At 44.6% G+C, this 13,034-nt stretch overlaps 1 protein-coding gene across 4 annotated transcripts in view; it reads right to left on the reverse strand.

Moving 5' to 3' along the window:
* LOC106744652 (protein bric-a-brac 2) overlaps positions 1-13,034 on the reverse strand; it is a 65,724-nt gene that overhangs the window by 3,972 nt on the left and 48,718 nt on the right. For 2 of the 4 annotated variants that reach the window (XM_014619579.1, XM_014619580.1), the window contains exons 4-8: positions 6,989-7,252; positions 4,294-4,444; positions 3,629-3,784; positions 2,144-2,482; positions 209-659 (exon numbers count right to left, since the gene is read on the reverse strand). In XM_014619579.1, the coding sequence (XP_014475065.1) occupies positions 209-659; positions 2,144-2,482; positions 3,629-3,784; positions 4,294-4,444; positions 6,989-7,252 (1,361 nt within the window). The remainder of the gene's footprint in view (positions 1-208; positions 660-2,143; positions 2,483-3,628; positions 3,785-4,293; positions 4,445-6,988; positions 7,253-13,034) is intronic. The other 2 variants (XM_014619581.1, XM_014619582.1) reach the window with 2 other exon arrangements.

Genomic DNA, 13,034 nt, shown 5'->3' on the forward strand with positions numbered 1-13,034 from the left:
CACTCAACAAATTTGATAGAATTGGAAGGAACTTTGGCTGGAATTTCAGAGAATGCCCCGAGCATCTTCCGAGAAGTCTACGTTTGCTCGCCAATATTGATTTGAATCAATGAAGTTGGCGAACAAGTAACACCAATTTATTCAAAGTATACGAACTTTGACACAAGCAGTAACTAGCGTTAATTATAAAAAAAAACTTGCTTATTACCTGACGGCCTCGAGAGCTTCAGTCATCGCGTCTTCGCTCCACGGTGTGGGGTTACTTCTGCTGAGTTCGATCCCCTCCCGCTTACATCGTCCGTACAGCGTGCCGGTCGGGATGCCGAATTCGGTGGACGCTCTCTGTACGGACGTCTGGCCGGATCTTATCGCTTCCAGAGCGCGATCCAAATCGGCGGGCGACCATGTCGTGGGACTCGCGTTGAACGGTGCAGCTAGCCTGATGCCTTCCCTTCTGGCGATCTTGTACAACGTGCTGGAAGGTATACCGAACGCCTTGGACGCTTTATTGGCCGAGATAGTGCCGGTGCGCAACGCTTCCAAGGCGTTGTTCAGGCTCTCGTCGCTCCAGGACTTCGTGGGACCGTCTTTCTTCGGCGTGTCGATACCTAGCCGATGCGCCCGTTGCCACAGTGTCGTCGATGGAATGCCGAATGTTGCTGAAACGTCAATATGGATCTGCTCATACGTGCGCTCGTTTTCTCTCCTTAGATCTTATAAGAATGCAACGTAAGAATTAACATGGAAAATAATTAATGCAAGGAACGGTATGCTCAGTCACAGAAAAAGGTTGCAACACTCTGCAACACTGCATTCTATTTTCATCCAATAGGAGAATTTGTTTTTTTAGTAATTCTCAGGAGATACCTTTTCCTATTGGATCCCAGCAAACATCAAGTACAGTAACATTATATCAATATTACAATTTCCCACTGAATAACACAACCGTTATGTATAGCGTGTGTTATATTGTATTTACATTGTTAAGTTAGAAATGATAACATTGATATTAATATTACTGTTACTTGACGCTTGCTCGGGATATGAGACGCGACACTTGTCGAAAAAAAGTGCTGCAACCTTGTGACTAATCACAATACTTTTTTATATTTGATAAAATACAGTTAACATTCTAAGCTACTTTTTGTACACGTTATATCGTATATGACTTACAGTCCCAGACATATTATTAGGCGCACTTTGATTTTTTAATAGAATACAGGAGAAGATTAGGAGAAGAAAAACTACTAATTTTATATTCACTCGATTAGAATAATTTCGGTATCAATCAGCGCTTTTACCTCTGCAACCTCCCGAGGTGTCAAATCATTTGTTTTATCTATAATTTTTGTAAACAATATTAATATTTTTTACATAAAAATTAATTTTTCTGTTATCAAGCAAGGAATTTGAAGCTTCAAAAATATAACTAAATTCAATTGACACGCACTCCAAACTCTTTTCTCGTTATTATCAACAATGCAACTAGCGCAGATTCAGACTTGTTCTAGGTCATTGTAACAGCCAAGTGAAATGACGTCATAAAAATATCTTTTATAGAATAATATTTCCTTAACATAATTCGATCGATAGATGAGCCGTATTATAAAGCTAGTCTTCGGAAGTCAATGAAATGTGAAAAATCAAGGTGCGTCTAGTAATATGGCCAGGGACTATACGCGAAGTTATCGTTATTATTATCAAATTAAAGTATGATGAATCGCGTCGTGACAATTCGGCTTAACGATCGCGAAGAATTGACTGTATATTAATTTCCAGTTCGATCTACGTAATAAATACACGGAAAAAAATGATCTCCCAGAAACTAGCTGTCCATATAATACAACATATTTAATTAATTAATTATTTTTTTCCGTGTACGACTATAATCATAATTGTATAGGGCTCAAATCATAAGAATTAACTCCCGCAGCGAAAAACTAAGTCTGATAACTAAATTTCATTTGTATTATATGGTTAGCTAATTTTTAGCTGTGGGAGCTGATTATTTTTTCTATGTAATCTAATAAGCATCAACTGTTATACCATGTGAACTAATAAGTAGAGAGAGAGAGAGAGAGAGAGAGAGGGAGAGAGGGAGAGACAAATATCTATGAAACGTGGATTAATTTGATCTCCTTACAGGAGGCTTTCGTCAGGCTCATGTCGTGGTTCCTCAAGGCTTCCAGAGCCGCGTCCATGTCCTCTTGCGTCCACGACTTCGAGCCGTGATGGTGCGAGCTGGACTGTCCAGAGTGGCCCCTCGAATTATTCTCGCCGGAGTCCGAGTGCACGGAACTGCCCGATGGCATCAGCCCGAGCAGCTCCGGCGTTATCATCATCATGTTGTCACTGTCGGCGGCATTCTTCGAGCTCACGCTAGCCCGATCCGACATGTGGCTGTCTATGTCAATCGTGTCCGATGAGTCCATCGTGTGTAACGTCTCGAATTTTATCTTGACGCTGTCGCAATTCTGAATCTCTGCGAACAAGTCGCGAGAAAGGGACATGATACACAGCTCGGCGCTTCGCCACATTAGGAATCGAGATAAACTTCGCGACGGTACATCCCCGTCCGGGGGATTCGCGGGCAAAAGCGCGAACCTGGCACTTGGGGATCAATGTGTGTGTGTGAGAGAGAGAGAGAGAGAGAGAGAGAGAGCTGTCGAAGGCGAAACTGGACGCGGACGTTAAACGAGGTTGCATGGGCTGCCTACGAGCAACGCAAATCTAATCGCGACCAGTTAAGCGTGATTAGGCCAATTATTTTGATTCCCTGTCCGCCTAATGACCGGCTGCACTTTCAGCCCGGTAATGTTCTAACCCTACCCACGTCGCACCCCGACGTCGTCGTCAAGAGACGAATGAAAACGTACGACGACGATCGTGTCGAGCAGACCGAGTGAATGGGAGAGACAATGTATCACGACGATGAGACGCGGGACTTGCGCGCATAGTCGCGAACGGCGACTGTATACACCGAATGTTTAATCATCGAGGGAAAACCGACGACCGAGACGCAACCCCCCGGAAACTGCAACTACGGTTTCTTTGCTTTTTGCCTAACGAAGCCCTCCAAACGGATATACTGGAAGATCCAGGAAACTTAAAGAAGATGCTCTTTAAATTTGCCGGCAACTTCACAAAGCAACTTGAAGTTATTCTTTAAAGCATAACTTGAAGCCATTCCTTCAAGGAATATAACTTTAAGTTATCCTTTAAAGCGACGACATTAAGTTATTCTTTTGAGCAATAACTCTAAGTCATTCTTTAAGCAACAACTCCAAGTTATTCTTCAAACGTTCCTCGAAATCTGTGTATCAGTTCTTTTCTTCAACTTAATTCCACAACTCGTGTGCGTGCCTCCGGCGTAACTTCTTTTTCGGGACTGAACCCGCTTGAATCGCGCATCTGCGTCGCGGTTTTTTGTTCCGCGGCCGCTCATCAACGGAAATGAGATAGAACGTTCAATTCGTTCGCCAAGGAATGCGCAAAGTGACCGGCGCTTCGCTACAACTTTCTCTAGGTTTTTACTCAGTTCGCACAGTATGTTTATCCACGATTGCGACAATCGTCGTCGAGAACCGCCGAGTCCTGAACAATTCAAGACGCGTCAAGTTTTATATACCTGTAGAATGATGATCCGGATCTCTCAGGTGGGTGATGGTGGTGCCGACTAAGGTAGCGCTGGGCGGAGTAGGTTGCGTCTCAGGGGGTAGATCGACCTCTCCGGGATCCGGATGATGGCCATAGTGACCTAGCCCTGTGTGACAGAACATGTCACCTTTTTATTCGAAGTGAAAAGGGTCTGTCCTGGCCGGCCCTGAAAGCGGTAAAACGCCCCACACCTGGAACTTGGCCGGGTGATCGCGCGCACGTGAATCTACAACGAGGTGTTCTTCGCCAGACTTGAATTATTACTTAAGAACAGCGTAAGTGAGAACGATACTCTGACGTGACTGCTAAGCGGAATATGTAAAATATGTAATTGACTTCCACATCGAAAATACTCAGAAGATTTTTCGAACGGAAGACTGCGAATCGAGCGATTCGTACAGATTCTGCTTTCTGATCGGACAACTTTCTTCTAAAACAACGATTATGGCAAATATATTTTTGAAAAGCACTAAAAAATACGAATCGAGAATTAATGCACCGAGTCTCGATTAAACTGACGAATTGATTCTACGAGATGGCAAAAATGTATCGACAGCCGATAAGACGAGAAAATAGATTCTTTGTCGATATAAGACGACCAGGTGTGGGGCGGAAGCATCAGTTGAATTAACTTACCGTTGTTGTTGTTGTTGTTATTCGCGCCGTTACCGTTGTTATTGTTATTATTGTTGTTGTTATTGTTGTTGCGCTGGCAGGTATCCAGTACTACTGCTGCTGTTGGTGTCTCCGTGCACTCATCATCTTCGGCTTGCCAGTCCCGGTGGTTCTGTGGAATATCCGGTACGAATTTAGCGCTCGACCCTGACGAGATCGAACCGCCCGACGACACGGGACGGCTGGTTGCGTTTCTACGTTTTCCCGGAGCTTTCCACCTGCCGTTTCTTCGCGTTTCCAGACTAGTCAATTCTCCGCTACTATGGCTAATTTGGATATCTCTATATGCTGACCGCGGTCGGTCTTGATCTTAACTCTTTGTTGGCACACTTATTTTTTGCTGCTTAGTTCAGCACACTGGTTCTGTGAGAACCAGTCACTTTTGCGATATGAGTTAAATATCAGTAAATGCCTTAGTTATATCGGTAAATGTGCTTATCTAATGTACGGCTATTATAGTTTTGAACGCATAGAAGGTAAATTTTAAAAAATTGTCGCAGTCATTATTTTACAAATAGGTAATTTAAAGTATGAGAAGAGATAATGTTATATTAATTATTAATTATATTAAATATTAATTCGAAATAGAAAGAAGTGAAAAATTTTGTATGCTTTGAGAGAATTCCGTGTTTACATAGGCTATAATTCAAGATTCAACAACTATGGCATTTTAAGGAGATTGTAAAGTTCAGTGTCGTATTTTCAGTGGTGCACCAAGGGCGCAATTTTAATATTTATCAAGCAAAATTACTTTTCTATACATTTATTTCATTAATACCTAAATAATAAATGTTAATTTGAAATAAAGTTTAGGTAAACATATGTAAAATATTACAAAATGAAGATATTATTAATGTTATTTTTCTTATTAATGCTATATTTATACATCAATTGATCTAACAGATTGCACAAATAATAAAAAGAGGTATATGTATTTCGAGTGTTTAATAANTTCACACTGTTATATTTTCAAAAGAAAATGGTCGATAAAATTTTGAAATTTATGTATAATATTTGTATATTAGTCTTTAATATCATAGTAGTTTTTTGTCAAGATCTTATTTTTAGTTTAGAAAATATTAAAAATAGAAATAAAGAATAGCACGCTAACTTCAAGGAACACATATAAAGTGTCAACTTTAATTGCAAATATCTCGAACGGCCAATCTTTTTCTGATTGCACGAGCAGTTAGATAATATTTCAACATATATGTAATACAAGTTTCATCAAACTCTTATCAAACTCATTTCGCCTTATAACCTTCTTAATTTTTCGTTTGGATCAATAAGAGCCAGACTAAGGTTAATGACTAAGGTAAATGGCTTTGCATCTAATATCAAGTGATGTTGCTTTAGAAGCGTCACATGAAATCTCTTGCAAAATTCTGTCTTCTCTTACAAAATTTATATTTATATCATTATATTTTTACTGGATTCTACAGAATAGGCTAAATAAAGCGTTACAAGCTATTATCTCTGAAAATAGGTAACGCAAATTTTTTTTAGAAAAGTTGTTTGGTTTGAAGAAGGAAAAAAGATAGAGATATTAATTTCATTTTGGATGGACGTACCAAAGCCATATCAAGGTTACCATGAAATTTTTTAATAGAATCATATAGTTTTTATAACATATATCGATTATCCTAGTCATTGTGTGTATAAAAGTATTACAATAAAATCACCGAAAAATTGATACTTTCCAAGATATTTTACAATTTATTTCGATATATTTAATATATGATATGAAATATCTGATAAAGTATTCACTTTCCGATAACCTCACCTTAAGACTTATTTATGTAAAATGACGCGTGGAATTGATTATTATAAGTAAATATGGAGAAATCTTGAAAAAAAATGCATTGCATTTGACAAACACATCGATGCACCAATGTGTAATGATTAATGTCAGTAATCAATTTCGCTCATATTATTATGTAGAAAAGTGTTAAAGTGATATTATCGAAAAGCGAGTACTTTGAGATATTTCATATTTTGTGCTAAAAAATATTAAAACAGAAAAATAGTTAATATCTTGAAAAATACTCACTTTTTGATAATCTTACCCTAATACTTTTATACGCAAAATGAACAGAGGAATCGATTTGTGTCAAAGAAACCATATGACTCCGTTTAAAAAAATTCATGATGACCCCGATATGATCTTGTCACGTCATCTATCCAAGGCCAAATTGATATCCTTATCTCTTTTCTTCCTTCGAATCAAACAGCTTTTATCTAAAAAGAAATTTTTGCTGTGACGTGTACACTTTCAGAGATAATAGCTTGTGATACTTTATTTCGCCTACTCTGTACATACGTATGAAAAATAAGAGAGAAAGACTTGAGATAATATTACAGCGATACGATAAGTCATATTACAGCAATAAGATAAACTAATACCGATAATTAATAATATTCGGCGTGAGACTTCGCATATTTAAATAGATTCAAGCAGATTGAAACTTATATTCTTACCACACATCGGCGAGAGAGACGCTAATGACAAAATTGTAAACGCGAATCGAGCATTCTCGCCGAATATACTACGCCGCGACGAGGCTTTTCAATCGGGATTAGATTTTCCTAATCGAGTATCACTCTCTTGAATCAAGGTTTCAACACTTGTAACTCCGTCGCAGGTCAGCAATGTTACCTCTTTATTATCGCGGCTGTAATCTTCGTTGACTTCCTCCTCTTTATAACGCTCGTAATGTCTCGGGTCGGTGGCGCGTGGTTCGAACGTGGTTCTTGGCCGCTTGTACCGCGGATGGTGCTTCTTCAACTTTGTGTAGTTCAATCTCGGGGTGCCGGACTCCCTCGGTGGCGAGCTCAAGCTTACGGACGGCGGACCGTCTCGGCTCTCCGGCACCTCGCAGAGACCCTTGATCTTCAGCTGGTCGGCCGTCTTCAAAAGTGACTGTAAAAACGAAAGTCGCCTTAAGTCACACACGTTCTGATATAAAATTTCCTTTCAAATCTCCCCCCGTCGATTCGAGAATTTCGTCGACTTACGGATATTATCGCGCCCTATCTCTGAGAATATGAAAGTTAACGCGGTGGTGTGTAAATATGTCATAACTACCGTCGTTTATAGCAAAACGTTTAAAAAGCCGAGTATATCCTTCTTTGGAATTTCTGCTTATATCACACATGTTCCAGATCGTAGATCTGATAACAGAAGACTCAACTTTGCTCTTAAATCGAAACATCGCCTACTGGATAATAAATTCCCGGCTTGACGGAACTATCGTCATTTCGGTGCGAAGGTTAGCGTATGTCGCAACGTACGTACATTCGGATTGGCTTATCGCGCGGTTAAGTGATTAATTCAGAAATTATCGCGATCGGGATATTGAAACGCGAAGGCCGCGCCCAGAGGATCAAGGCGCGGACGCGGAATAGAAAAATATTCATTTCGGTAAACCGCTTTGCGAGAGGCGGACGAAGGACCGCGCGAGTCCGGTCCGATTGGATTTGCATATTTCTCGCGCGCGCGAGAGCTCGTCGTTCCAGCATCTCTCGTTCCGCCCGGCGGCGGTGCAATTTCATCTCAACGGCGTGGCGACGACGGCGGCGACGTCGAGTACCGTCCACCCACCCAGCCGTCCGTCGTCGTCGCTCCGGAAAAATCAGCGCCGGCGATCCAGTTTCGGCGAGTCGCGATTCGCATCACGATGTCTCGCACTTCTTTGCCGGCTTTACCTTCTCAACAATTCACGTCCAATGCCATCGATAGAAAATTACGTCATCGAGGTGAACCAGTCGAATAAACGAATCTGATCGAAAAGGAAGGATATACGTGACGCTTTAGAGAAACTTAAAGCCAGTCTGATATATTCGAGACATTAAACATTTAATGGCGTTATAGTATGCAACGAAGAAATTTCTCACGGACATGGCGCGGTGTTGAACGCAGCTTAAAACGGTGCATTTTACTAAGATTTTACTGAGATTTTACTAAGATTGAGAATGATTTGTTAATTCCTCGACACAATTCAAATCAGGTTGATAACGAAGTACGCTTCAAAAAGCGTGTCCATTTTAAACGTCTGTGCGACATGCCGAGATTTGCAGAAAGGATCGCTTTAAACTCGCGATGTAGATCTCACAGAGTAACCTTGACATCTAGACGCGACGCGGAAGAGAGAAGGAAAGAGAGAAGAGAGAAATTTAAGAGACGAATGAACGACGAAAGCGGGGAAGCGGAGGACACGGGGAAGATGACAGACGCCTCCTCCGCGTGCTGAAGCGACAGAGTCGCGTGGCTTCGCGGGACATTACGACGTCCACGTGGCCGACTTTACACGAAGGACCTCGTTCGGAAGAACCTTGTGAATCTTGTGACTAAAGTGTGAAAGGAAGAAAAACGATGACGGACGGGTACAGCAAAAGAACGAGATAGACACCGTAGTGAAGAAGGAGGAAGACGAAGAAAGAGAGAGCGGGGAAGGGATGAGAAAGAAAAGATGCACAGAGAGATAGAGAGAGAGAGAGAGAGAGAAAGAAGGAAAGAGAAGAAGCGAGAGAAGAACTAACGGCAGCGACCCTCGCGCCGAAGCCGAGCCTCTCTGTTCTTTAATCAAGCCGGGGGTGGCACGATTAGGCGGGGTCTGCGCGGTTGCTGGTGGCGTGAGAGTGGCACCGGCAGGGTAGCGGGAGGGAGGATGGAAGGAGAACGAGGGCCGGGGGACAGAGGAAGGTTGCACCGACGAAGAGGGGGAGGGGAGGGGGGTGTCGGTGGCGGCTGGAACGCGTTGCGTGGGTGGAGGACGGGGAGGAGGATCGGGTTGGATGGATTGAGGGAGTGTGACGAGAGGGAGGGAGGGAGGGCGAGAGGACGTGAGAGGACGTGAGAGAAAGAGAGAGAAAGTGCACGAAATGCAGAAAGAGCGAGAAAGTAAAAGAGGGAGTACGAGAGGAACTCAGGACAAGAGGGGTGGAAGGGTGAGACGAGCAACGAGGGAGAAGGAGACAGAGAGAGAGAGAGAGAGAGGGGAAGGGTGAGAGGAGAGAGAAAAATTCAGAGAGAAAGCAAGACGCAGACAGAATAAGAGAGTACACCGGGGGGAAAGAGGAAACGACGTAGCGCACACGGATTGTGGAGAAAGAGGGACAGAGGTGAAACGCGGCAGAGGCAAAAACGCCTGCAGGAAGAATGGGGAGGCCTCCGACGCGGCTGTCGCGGCCCCAGGGCCGTATCGACCACCCCCAACCCCCGACGCGCACTCGCTCGGTCTCGCTCTTTCCTCGACGCTCGCGACAGCATCGACACCAATGACTTCCAAGCGTTTCCACGCGCGCACACGTCCACCTGTCCTTTTCGCTCTCTCTCTCTCTCTCTTCCTCTCACTCACTTTCTCACTCTCTCTCATTCGCTCCCTCTCTGTCTTTCGTTCTCTCACTCTTGCTCGCCGGCTCGTTACGGCCGGGCGTGTGCACGGCCGCCCCGAAACGTCCGCGGATCTTCGATCTCGGCGGCTCGGGAGTTTGATGGCGCTGGTCGGGTCGCGGGGCACGCGATAATCGAGCGTCTCCGTCGGGGCGAACGAGCGAGCGAGCGAGCGAGCGGCCACCCCCGACGACGACAGCAGCGCGGCTTTTGGCAAGGAGGATCGCGCGCCCCGGTTCTCGGCTGCCCTGGGCTGCGCATTTAGCGCCAAATGTGGCAATATTCTCGGTACCATGGACGCACAATAGGATCTTTACATTCCAGGCATCGTGTTGAGAAATGTCATGCTGCATTGATACGTTAAAAAAAACGTCGAGTCTCCTTGCGAAAATTTTCATCTTAGGAGAAAACGTCGGAGAGTCTATCCTCCGAAAAAATTTTCCCGACCTACCTTACTCTCACTTTGGCATTTGACAAAGTGTTGACTATAAGATTGGCAAAGTGACGAGGCTTTCTAAATTCAGACAAAAGCGATAACGACATTTATTTCGCTTTTAATAACTTCCATGGTAAGTTAAGATCAAAGAGAGTCGTACAATCCCAGCGACTTATTAATATTCGCAGAGTTTTCCCTGTTTTCCACGAGAGTGACAACTCGCCGTCGGACAAAGTCGGTTGTAGAAACGGTCTCCGTCACTTTTTCTTCCAGTGCTACAACCGCTTTCACGTTTGTGCGATTGAAGGACAGCCGACAACGCGTGCCGTATGATGCATGACGTTTCGTAATTTAAGTACGCATTAACTGTTAATGCAACGTTAACAGCGTTCGGTCGATGTTAAATCGAACGGTCCCCATAATTGGGACAAAACTGTCTGGCGTCAAATTTTATCATGTCAAAATTACTGAATGTGTCGATAAGGATTAAGCTTAATTAGCGACTACACGTGAATTTCTACTTCTTACAGTTTTAGCCGACGTATAAAATGAAATTCAACATAACGCATTGCAGTGTAAAGCTTTGGTAACGGAATGTCAATATACGAGAGAAAAAAAGAAATTCGCTTTGCGCAATTATTCGCACATACAGCATACACACCATTAAATATTATGATGCGCCGCTTTGACGTTTAATGTACTTTATATTTTGTTAAAAACTTTAGCATTTTAATTCAATGGGATTACGACAATTTGCAGTGGTCAAATAAAGCGGAAGAGTCAAAGAGCAAGCAAACTCGTGACGATGGCACAGCAATAAGGGGAAAGAGGCCGTCCCGACACTCACCTAGATGCAAACAACAAATCTGTCTATATAACCGTGTGACCGAAAATTGAAAAATATCTGAAGGTACCTGCGCTCGAAATTCGTAGAAACCGATATATCGATTGAACGTTACGATTACAGAGCCCGCACTGCTATTGCAAAAATGCGTGCTGCCACGCGTACACCGAATTAATTGGCTATTAACAATTGAAGGGTATATCACCGAGCTTTCCACTCGAAATTAATCAAAATCAAGACGACGGATAATTGCGAATTTCACGATCTGTTGTTGGCCGTACAATTAATTGCGAATCGAAGTTCTAAAGATATCCGGAAAACTTTCAAAATTAATAAACTACATATACCAAACACGAACTGCCAGGGGTTCCGCAACGCGCGAGAAGCGATCGATCTCTCCTTGCGAGGGACGCGTCGCACGGTAAATCAAATTCGGCGGAGACCGAACACAACGGCGGGAGAGGACTCGTCGGTCGCGATGAAATTACCGCGCCAATGAGTCGTGTCTTCGTGTATCCGAACGAAACGAAACGGGACGCATCGTACGTAGCGCGCCCGGTTCTCGGCGGAATTCTCTCGATGGAATTTCATTCGTGGTGTCGTTGCACGGATTCACGGATGAAAGGATTCGGGAGGAGAGGCAAGAGATAGGTGGATGGATAGACGGAGAGATAGGGGGAAACAGAGAGAGAGGGAGAAGGGGGGGGAGGGGAGAAGGTCGCGGGTTCGATGTGGGGTAGGCTCGGATTGCGCTCGCGAGAGAAATGGCGTTTCGTAGTTCAATTAAATAAATAAAGGGCGGAAAAACCTTTGCCGACACGCGGTGCTTTAACGGCGACGGCACTTGGAGAACCACGGACGAGGGTTGCGCCAGAGGGGGGAGGGCTGCGGAGGGCAGAAGAGGGAGTGCAAGAGGACCTCTCTCTCTCTCTCTCTCTGCGGGAGCTAGGCGGCGGCGGCGGTGGCGGCGACGGCGGTGACGGCGGGGCGGGTGGATGGTTGGTTGGTCGGTTCGGAGGTGGATGCATAGGGGGTGGTGCCATCGGTTCGGAGGCAAGAGGGACAGAGCCACCGGCAGAATCCGACCTCACCAATCAATACTTAGGGTTCAAGGGCATCGGCCGACCAATTATCCCCGGACTAATTGACGCGAGACGGCGGGAAAAAAGCCCCGGTCCCCGGGAGCTCCACTTCCGGTCGCGCGTTCACCCGCCGTCTGCGTTTTCTTCCGCGGCCCACGGGAACGAGATCGCCGATCGATCGGCGGGTTCACGCGCGAAAGTGCCGCGAAGCGTGGAGCGAGCTGGGCGATGTGGACGACGCGAGTAACAAAATTACGCTCGCTGAAAGACGACGGTTCCGGTCAGCCTTGGTCCACAACCTTGTCTCAAGACGTAAGTAAACAAATTGACCAACCACGATCGATTATTCTTTCGATGAAAGACTGGGACTGGTCAATTTGCTTGCTACTTAGAGCGAGGTTGTGGACCGAAGTGCTCAAGACGACTCTCGCGTATGGATGCGAAGTGCTCGACTATTCCGGGTTGAAAGAACGTTCGTTTATTCGCAGTCTGATCTGCTGTGACAAGAGGCAATTGTGCGTTACACCGTTCTGACGCAAGGTATTATCGTGCACCGCGGGCGCGCGCGCTTTTCTCAAGGCAAGCACTCGGTTTCTTTCGTACACCGGGGCATCTAATTACACGGGATTTTGCAGCGGTGCTGCTAATTTCGCACCGGCGAAATTTCGCCATCGAGCCGCGAGGATCCCGCAGAGATTACAACTGAAGCTTTACCGATTACTTTTCTGGACGTTAAATAGTCCTGAATTTTCTCTGTATTATCTCTGCGCGTAATTAACTCTCCGGCGCGGTCCCCATTCCACGAGCCTTCGTTAATTTCCCACCAACCGTGCGGAAAAAAGTCGCCGAAATTGCGTTCTCGTTATATTCGCACATCGGCTCAAGTACATTTTTCTCGCCGCCATAAATTCGCCCGTCGATCAAACCGATCACCCGTATCCGTTCTCA

This window comes from Dinoponera quadriceps, unplaced genomic scaffold (genome assembly GCF_001313825.1).
Source record: "Dinoponera quadriceps isolate SergipeBrazil2010 unplaced genomic scaffold, ASM131382v1 scaffold1492, whole genome shotgun sequence".
Lineage (NCBI taxonomy): Eukaryota > Metazoa > Arthropoda > Insecta > Hymenoptera > Formicidae > Dinoponera > Dinoponera quadriceps.